The 10,238-nt window shown below is 44.0% G+C and overlaps 1 protein-coding gene across 1 annotated transcript in view; it reads left to right on the top strand.

Annotated features, from left to right (window-relative positions):
• Nucleotides 1–2,319: 2,319 nt before the first annotated feature.
• Nucleotides 2,320–10,238, top strand: part of GIPC2 (GIPC PDZ domain containing family member 2) — a 32,916-nt gene continuing 24,997 nt past the window's right edge. Inside the window, exon 1 of the mRNA XM_056845064.1 lies at nt 2,320–2,598. Coding sequence (XP_056701042.1) covers nt 2,320–2,598 — 279 coding nt within the window. The remainder of the gene's footprint in view (nt 2,599–10,238) is intronic.

Here is a 10,238-nt window from a genome sequence, read left to right as displayed (position 1 = left end):
AGGCGTCACATCCCGACGTTTACTAGGCAGACTTTGTTTGCGGTGTGGTTTGCCAGCGCCTTCCCCAGTCATCTTCCCTTTACCCCTAGCAAGCTGGGTACTCATTTGACCGACCTCGGAAGGATGGAAGGCTGAGTCAACCTTGAGCCAGCTACCTGAAACCGACTTCTGTCGGGATCGAACTCTGGTCGTGAGCAGAGCTTTTGACTGCAGTACTGAAGCTTAACACTCTGCGCCAGGGGACTCCTTTTTACCCGCTGGGAAGAAGTGGGCCAGTGGGCTCCCTATTTTGCTAAAGGCTGCTACTGCCTCTGCTGCCAATATGAAAAGAGTATGGTGACTAAGGATAGCTGGTTGTGCACACAAATGTTGCATGGATGGAGCCATGCATTAGGGACAAAAAGCCAAAGCAAATGCAAAGTAATGCCAACTAAAACGTCACAAAGCACGCTTGCAAGAACACCAGAACTATTCTTCAGGCTGGATGTTAAGCAAACAAAACAACTAACTGTGATGTTCCCTTTTGTTTGCAGGTCAGGAATAGGGTACTCAAGTTCCTGCTCTTAGGCTCATTTACTTATTTCAACTCTTATTCCACCCTCAATCCCCAGCCAAAGCCGGGCTCAGGGGTGCTAACAACAAAATATACGATACAATAAAACACCATAAATACAATAAAAACATGATATAAAAGTAGAAGCAATTAGCCCCGTAAAACCATCAGTTTATAAATAATCAACAGCCAAGCAACCATGCAGCAGACACAAACAACACTCCCCCCCAACCTCCTCTCTTCCAAGGGGGGGATGTGGGGAATAATGAAAACCCCAACTCTGCAGACTGTTAACAGTTTTAAACTGAACAGAGATCTGTTGCCGATGCAAAACTCGGCCCATGCAAAACTCAAAAGGCTACTGTGACAAGGACTCAAAGGCCCTTTGAAAATATATCAAAGCAAACCAGGCAGTGCCGTACCCTACCAACGTTTACATCCCGAGACGGTCTCAACTGGGTGCTCAATTTCCGTTAACTGTGCCTAAGATCGCGGCTTTGCGCCTGACCCTGCACGTGCTGACTGAAGAATTTATTTGGCGTATTCTTTCGACCTGGGGAGAAAAATCGTTTAAATATTCCTTCACCTCCCCAGGCTGTTTTTATGGAACCCGTTAAGCTAGAAGGGTGCCAGGGTTCGCTGCAGTTCGTATCTGCTGGCTGGATGAATGTATTGTTATGGTATTTAGATTGAAGTGTTTTAACTCGATGGCTGAGTTTTGGTCAGTAGAAAAGGGCAAGAGTCCAGTAGCATCTTAAAGACTAACAAAAATATTTTCTGGCAGGGTAGGAGCTTTCGTGAGCCACAATTCTTTTGAAAATATATATACCAGAAAATATTTGTGTTAGTCTTGAAAAGGGCAAGAGTCCAGTAGCACCTTAAAGACTAACACAAATATTTTCTGGCAGGGTATGAGCTTTCATGAGCCACAGCTCACTTCTACCGAAAATATATATACCAGAAAATATTTGTGTTAGTCTTGAAGGTGCTACAGGACTCTTGCCCTTTTCTACTACTGCAGACAGACTAACACGGCTACCCACTGTGAGTTTTGGTCAGTTATTGTTGGTGAATCCTTGCGGGTGCCCGTATTTATGCTCCCTTGTTGCTATTTCACTATGCCAACAAAGGAGTCTGAATCTGAATCTGGAACCCGTTACGAGAGAGCATATATTTTTTATGATGTTTATATTAAGGTACTGAATTAACAAATTTTAACAAGTATATAGTAATTAAATAATAGGGGATTAATTTTGTTAGCCAAAGTATATACAATTTATCTTTAGATGGGAAAGAGTGAGGGGGGAAGTCCTTTTAAGTTTAAACTACTACTATTTTTTTGTTTTTTTACTATGTTGATATATTAAATGAAGAAAATAATTTAAAAAAATTAAAAAAATGAGAGAGAGAGAGAGCAGAGGGATACCAATGCAACGGGCTCCGCCGTGGAACAGTCACCGGGCACTCGGGGGGGAGGAGGCGACGGCGGGTTCACAGCGAAGCAGCTCTGCGCTACGCCAAGAGGCGCCTCGGTCCCATCAAAGCTTCCGCCGCCAGGTTGTCCCTTGCCTCGCGCCGGGCAGAAAAGCGCCGCCGCCATTGGCTGCGAGTTGCAGCCACCTGGCGGGCGAGCCCGGAGGCGCGCGCCCAGCCCGAGGGGGCAGAGTCCGGCCGAGGCGAGGCGAACAGCAGCCGCCAATTGCAGCAGCAGCAGCAGCAGCAGCAGGTGGTTGGACTGCCTCGCGTCCCTCCGGGCGGGCAAGAAGATGCCGCTGGGGCTGAGGGGCAAGAAGAAAGACAAGTCCAAGGAGACGTCGGCGCTGGTGGAGGCCGAGGCGACCGTGGCGGGAAGGCGAGGCGACGAGGACGCCGCGGCGGCCGCCCCCACCGCCGCCGCCGCCTCCCCACCCCCCGAGGTCCCTATCCGGCTCCTCTTCCACACGCAGCTGGCGCACGGCAGCCCCACGGGGCGCGTGGAAGGCTTCGCCAGCGTCCGGGAGCTCTACGCCAAGATAGCCGCGGCCTTCCGCATCGCCCCGACGGAGGTAGGTGGCTTTTGCGCGCTTCCCCGGCGCGCTTCTGGCACGCCCGCCCCGTCCCGCTAGGGGGCTCCGGGCCAAAGCAGGCTCTAGTTCTGCAGCGGCTCTCCCCGCTCGGCAGCCGGGAGCTCCCGGGTTTTTCTCTCGAGTCAAGATTTCATCGCTTCGCCCCTCGTTTGAACCGCTGTTGCGTCTGCGCAGCCAGCCCCGTGTGCATGCCTGAAACGGGGATTTCAAAGTGCTTGAGTGTTTGCAAGTAAGGAATGCAAGAAGTTTCTGGAGGACATCAGGGGACACGTTAGGAGAATTTGTGGAAAAACGGAGAGAGGTTGCCTTGAGACTTGTAGGCTGTTCTACTTCATTTTGGAAAGAAATGTCCTCTCAGAGGCACTTTTTCAAGTTTTGCTTCACACATTCTAGGGCTGGATCTTGGTCCCTGTTGTCCTGGTGACAGGAGAAACAAAGAACTGCACAAGGCTGTCTGCTGTAAATTCAGGGTCATTTTCCCTCCTGCCCCTTGGACTCTTTCTCATGTTTCATGTTAATACTTACGCTGTGCTACTTTTTCTTTTTGGCGGTTCCAGATGTCTAATCTCCTAATGCATCAGTTGTTGAATGTCCCATTTTGTTGATTGCAGTGACTCACTGTGTGTAATTCGCCTTGAGTCCCTGTGAGAAAGGCGGACTATAAATAATGTCAATAAAGAAACAAAAATAACTTGTTCAGCCTTAAATCAGGCAACCATTCATATGAGAAATGATCTGTGTTCAACTGACTTGTGAGCTGGGAATCCCCTTTATGGCCTTAAATCATCCTGTCATATTCATGGTTGGAATGCCTAAAAGTGTGGATTCCGGATACTTTAGTATATATAAGTGACTGAAGTGAAGTTTGATGCATATGTGGCATCAGATTTAATAGTTCTAGGGTACAGTAATAATACCCAGTGAACTTGCCTAGGACATTTTGATGCCTGAGTCAGAAAAGCTAATTGGAATCCCTTTGGCAGCAGAAATATATTTTTGAAAAAGAACAGTAAACGAAATAATTTAGGATGTGCTTCTTTTTTGCTTCCTCTTAATAGTACATTTAAATCTGCCACCTGAGCTGGGTTGTCTCATCCTGCCTAATGTCTGAGCTGGCTTTGCAGCTATTGATTTCAGGAAAATATGTTTACACCATTTGATGGTTGTCATCAAGCTTTTTACTTTGGATGAAATGTGAAGGCCTCTTTGCTGATAACAGGCCAGAAAAGGGAAACAATTTTTTTGCTTTATCCAAGCTGTGGGAATTGTCCTATTTGCACAGCCTTGGGCATAGCAAAAGAAGCAAGCCTGAACACATGTAATTATACTCCTAGCTACATGGATCGTTTTACCTTGACATTGCAGCTTGCCACAATAGTATCTCTCCTTTATTATCTTGAAGAACAGTTAGGTCTTTGAAAGACAGTGAAGCTTTCCCCAATGACAAAGAATTGCAAGTTATTTCACACCAGAAATGGTCCTGAGCCTAACCCAACACAGCACCATCAGTTTTTCATGCCAAATAGGGCAACTCTTTCTCACTTCATTAAGTTAATTATGAATTCAGAGTAGCGTTAAGTACTTCAGAATTCTCTGACTCTATACACTTGTTCGTACACTAATAACTATGGTTGTGCGGTGTTTTTATGCGTTTGCCAAAAAGATCTGGAAAAAATATGGAAAGGCTTTTGGCTTGTATTTTTTTAATGGCTTGTGTTTTATACTGTGGTTTTTAATTGTAAGCTGCCTCAAGCAGGACTCTGAAGAGGTAGCATAGAAATATTCTAAATAAATAATTTGGAACAGGAATCAAATATTCCTCCCCTCCACACAATGTACTTTGAGGGGTCAGAAGAAAAACCTTCAGGTAAATAGTTGACCTTTTCCCCCCCAAATAGTGCTGGGTTAGATAAAAAAGAATTACTTTGGAAACAAACAGGATTCCTTGGTTAATAAATGAAATGAGTACAAAAATTAATTTATTGCAGAAAGTATTTAAGCACATCATGCCACTACAAATTGCTGAAATTTCTGTACCCAGTCATTAAGTACTTGGTTTATATTGAGTTATGTTGTGAGAGGCTTGGGCTATGCTGAACTGCCACAGGGAAGGACAGTCATAGAAGGTAGAGCCAAGCAGGGTACTCGAGAAGGGAGGAGCTGAGCCTAGCGGCTGGAGCCCCTCCTGATGCCCAGCTGGAGGTGGAGTAGGACCTCAAGGTCCCTTAGACTTCAGATGTGGAGGGGAGGGGGTTGTACTTGTCTCTCCACCCCTTGGCTATGTTGGGCCCTTATTATGCCTCGCCTGAGCATTCATGCTGGGTTGCAGAGGCATGATTGACACAGCCATGCCTTCCAGACAAAGCTTCACCAGCCTGCTGAGCCATGGAAAAGGCATGAGTCTCTGGCTGCTGTGGAGCCGTGTATCTACAGTTGGAAGGAATGGACTGTGCAATGTTGCTTAATACTAGCATAGACTCCGGTCTTGGGGAGGGCAGTAGAGAGTTAGTAGAGGGCTAGATAGGGTGCTCCCTGACCTTTCCTTTGTCTTCTCATGCTGCTGTCCCTTTGTTACCCAGAATACAACTTTCAAGGGTTCCTTCCAGTTACTTCCCTTCTCTCTCTGTCTTCCTCTGTTCACCATGAGGGCTGGACGTACTTTCTACAAACTCTCTCCATCCTACCTTAGATGTGTAGCTAGCCTAGCAATCTTTACTCTGCATTTCCTATTTAGTATGGAGTTCTAAAGAACTTGTTTCTTTTCTGAGTAACAAGCCTAAGTGTGAACTTATTTCCTCAAGCACCCAGACTATAAAATTCAACTGTGCAGAGATTCAGCTCTGCTTTCATCTGCTGCTCTGGGATGGCCCATTGGATCCCTGGGGGCAGCCCACTTCAGGGGCCTTGCCACGGTAAATGGGAGCATCAACAGGGAGGAGACAGGGTGCTGTGCCTACTTCTGGATAGTTGTGTTGTATCAATTTTAAACAGGGCCAAAATGATTTAATAAACTGCAGATCAGGGGAAGGAGCACAGTTCCATTGCACTACAAACTTGTTTGCTTGTTAATGCTTGACAGTATGTTGAGACATTTCATTTTTGAATGGTTGTGTCTGGTTTGCTTCCTACATTAATGTAGTGCAAAATATTCAGAATCCCATGAGAGAGTGTGAGCCAGAAAGCCCACCATAGCCACCGCTTTAAGCAAGCCACTTTTCTCTCCATCCCCTGATAACAGAAAATCTTGGACTATATTACAAAGAAATTTTGAGTGACCTTCAGGGTAGGAGTGGACGTGACAGTGGCAATGCCATGAGTTTATACATGGAACTGACCCAGTCCCATAGAAACAAGGGCTAGGGGGGAAGGTTCTAATTTTTAATAGCAAAATGGTATGTGGTTGAGGAGTAGAGAACTCTTATCCACTAATGGCTTACCTTTCAAGAATTTCTCCACTTGCTTTCCTGCTTAGCTGTCATGTCACACCAACAGGGTGAAAAGTGCTTATATAGGGAATATAGGGAGCTAAGTGATGGGCATAAGGGAGATTATGTGTTATTTGTACGACCTTTTTTTTAAAAAAAAAAACATAGTCAGGTACAATGTGATTGAGGCAGGTGCAGATTTAAACCCATGGTATTTATTTATTTTATTCAATTTATACCCCGTCCTCCCCTGGCAGAGCCAGGTTTAGGGCAGCTTCCAACATATTACATTCAATCAATCAGTATAATACAATAAATAATAATAAAACCACTTTTAATTAATAATAAGATCACTACAATTAAAATCTAGCATTTTGTTCCTGCTTCTTTATAACAATATGGCACCCCCAATGTTGTTTTAATGTGTATTACAGGAGGGTAAGAATGGGAGACCCAAAAACAAACGACTGGGGCTATATTTATTAGTGGCTCCAATAAGGTAAGGAAAAAAGGGGGGAGTAGGGTTGACAGGTACCCCTCAACAGTGCCGGCACAATGACATCACTTCTGGAAGTGACATCATCACGTCACTGACAACACAAGAGACACTCTGGCATTTGGGCAAAAACTCTATGGCGGAAGCTGTTTTTACCATAGAGTTCTGCCCAAATACCAGAGTGTCTCCCTCATTGTCGGTGATGTAATGACATCACTTCCAGAAGTAACATCATTACACTGGCAACTGAGGCCTAGGCCTCATTTTATGCTTTGTAAGACACCCACTGACCAGCTGGACAGCACCATGGGGAGGGGGCCCAAAGTGAGGGATCCAGTTCAGGCAATCCTAGGAGGGAGAAAGGGAAATGGAGAGAGAGAAAAGGAAAGAGAAAATATATCATGAAACGCTGTTTCTTTTTGTGTGTGCAGGCAACCTAGAATCCTTATATCAAGCGTAACTTTACTAAAGCAAATTCCATGTCCAGTGCAAATACATAAACAATTGTGTCAAAGTATGAGATTTTGACATACACATTTTGGTGTTTTATATACCTTCTGTTGTCTGAAATTTTGGAATACAGGAAAGGATACCAGTTGTGAAATCTGTCTTTGTGAAACAAATTAAGTAGGAAAACTGCGTGAAGGAAAATCTTAGCTGTATCTGGCATTTGTCAGCAGAATCTGAATTATAAAGAGATAGGTATTTGTAACCAGTGGTTTGCAGATGAGATCATGCAAGCTTCTAAAATTAACCGCACCTTCATTCATATATAGTAATTTTGACCCTGATGAGAGTGCAAAATCAGTGAAAATAAAGTGACTTTTTAACTGCAGATGACTTATTGTCGCATTGAACCTTGTTTTGATAATTGTAGTTGCTCTAGTTAACGAGCCCCGTGGCGCAGAGTGTAAAGCTGCAGTACTGCAGTCAAAAGCTCTGCTCACGACCTGAGTTCAATCCCGACTGAAGTCAGTTTCAGGTAGCCGGCTAAAGGTTGACTCAGCCTTCCATCCTTCCGAGGTCGAAAGCTTGCTGGGGGTAAAGGGAAGATGATGGGGGAAGGCACTGGCAAACCACCCCGCAAACAAAGTCTGCCTTGGAAACGTCGGGATGTGACGTCACCCCATGGGTCAGGAATGTCCCGGTGCTTGCACAGGGGACCTTTACCTTTTAGTTTCTCTAGTTAGGCTTGTCAGTGATTACAGCATGGGCAGAATCATGGGATCCATATTTTTTATTGTAGCAAAATTGCTGAATGATGCTGACAGTCAATTTCCAGTAAAATAAACAAAACAGTCACTTTTAGACAAGGATATTTGTGCCCCAGCAGCAGGAAACATGTTTAATTAACATGAGTGCCTTTCAGTGGCTCAAGCTTCAAAATGGTTTGCTAGGAGTATGATTGGCATATGTTTGCAATTATGTAACATTGTTCCTAAAGATAGTCTCAACATGCAGCTTTAGTTGGATACATTTTTTTATTTTTACTTGCCTAAGCACAAATTTCTGTAGCAATTAAGTTTTGTTAATTACTAAGCAAAATATAGATCTCTGTATTTTGATTCCCTACTGTAGTTGAGAGAAAATAGATCTTGTTATTGATTATAACTTTTATTTACTAACATAATACTAAATGTGAGGGTTGACATATTGTGGAAAACAATCTGCCTAGTTACTCAGTTCCATTAGATAATTAGGCAGTATTGTTTACATTCCTCTGTATATCAGTCTTCACCTTTTCTGATTCTACTTGAGCCTGTTTCTCCTCCTTCTGGTCATTCTCTGTCAGTGTTTCATATGATTTATACCCAAATGTACCACAAATAGATTGTGCAGTCTGTATTTCATCCTGTGTCCTGCTCCAGGCAGCACTCTGCTTTTTTCTCCCAAAGGCTGGGAGTTATTACTGACTTTCATGCAAGAAGAACACAAGAAGAACACTGCTGGATCAAAACAAGAAGTTATCTAGACCAGCAATACGTATAAAAACAAAAAAACAAAAGAACACTTGCTAGTTAAAATCAATAATTTAAAACTGCCGGTAGGCAGAACTAATAAAATGCCTCCTAAAGACTGAGAGTGAGGGGGCCATGCACACCACCTTGAGAAGTTTGTTCCATAACCGTGGGGCTGCCACAGAAAAGGCTCTTTCTTGTGTACCCACCAAGCATGCTTCTTTTGTTGATAGGACAGTCAAGAGGGCCTCTCTTTGTGATCTTAGTTCCTGGGCAGAACGTATGTCAGAAGACAATCCTTCAGATAACCTGGTCCCAAGCCTTGTGGGGCTTTAGAGGTCAAAATCAACATCTTGAATTGGGCTCAGGAGCTTTTTAGAAGCCAGTATAATTGCTGTAGAATTAGGGTCACTTGATCCCAGTAACTGGCCCCACCAGCAGTCTAGCCGCAGCATTCTGCACTGGCTGCAGCTTCTGAACACTCTTAAAGGGTAGCCCCAAGTAGTCCAGTCCAGATGTAACTAAGGTATAGATCACTAAGGCTAGGTCAGACTGCACCAGGAACGGATGCAGCTGGCACACCAATTGAAGCTGGGTGAAAACACTCTGAACTAGAGCAACCACCTGTTTTTTTAAGGTGTCTGCTTTGTTGAGCAGTTCTTCCAAGCTGTGAGCCTGACTTTTCAAGGGGAGCATAAACCCATCCAAGACAGGGGATGATGCCAATTTTAATCTAGTCAAAGGTGTGAAGCTACTTATGAGATGCTTTGGATGTTGGGATGCCAGCCAGGTGGGACCTGGGGATCCCCCGAAATTACAGCTCATCTCCAGACTACTGAGATCAGTTCTGGAGAAATGGATGCTTTGGAGAGTGAATTCTGTGGCAGTGTACCCCACTGAGGTCCCTGTCCTCCCCAGGTTCCATCTCCAAATATCTAGGAGTTTCCCACCTGGATCTGGCAACCCTACCCCCCCCCCATCTCCCATGGGTGGCCAGGGGGGACCTGGCAACCTTAGTTGAATGAGTTGTATCCAGTGGTAAATTTATCCAATAGAAGTGGGGAGATTTTTTATTGAATCCCTGTTTCCACTGCTGATTCATCCCTCATGCTGTTTCTAGGGATCCCATGTCCTCCAGGAGCAGCATTTGCAGGAGATGTTTGGACTACAGTGAGATGGGAGAGGTGAAGAAGTCCTGCTGCTGATAGAAGTGCTGCTGATAGAAATCCCTTCCACAGAATCCAGCCTGATAACTTTATGTTGACACAGTCAAAGAAACCTTTGTGTTTTATAGGAACCCCCCCACCCCCAGGAATACAGTTGTGTTTTTGTTAAATAAGAACATCAATGCTTGGAAACTGATGAATCGCCAGTAATTATTTTCTTCAGGACTGAAAAAAAATCAAATTTAAGTTCACAAGAATCCTATCTAATTTGTTTGCAAGCTTTGATCAAGTTTTAATGTATTAATTCATTAATTGCAGATTAAAATTTATCATATGAAATAATTAATGGAAGCCGTATTCCACATGCAGGTCATGAGACATTGCAGCCCTAGTTCTTCTGCAAATATATTGAAAATAAGTTCTAATAATATTTTTCCCATTCCAGTTTGGGTTCAAGTTAATAGACAGGTGATATCATGGCTTTCCTTCTAGGAATTAAAACTACTGACAGCTCAAATAGAATTGCTTATTTGAAAGTAATATTTCTGTTATATCCGGATGTTCCCTAATAGTG

Source organism: Euleptes europaea, chromosome 2 (genome assembly GCF_029931775.1).
Source record: "Euleptes europaea isolate rEulEur1 chromosome 2, rEulEur1.hap1, whole genome shotgun sequence".
NCBI lineage: Eukaryota > Metazoa > Chordata > Lepidosauria > Squamata > Sphaerodactylidae > Euleptes > Euleptes europaea.
Note: the sequence above shows the minus strand (reverse complement) of the source record. Positions and strands in the feature narration are given on the sequence as shown.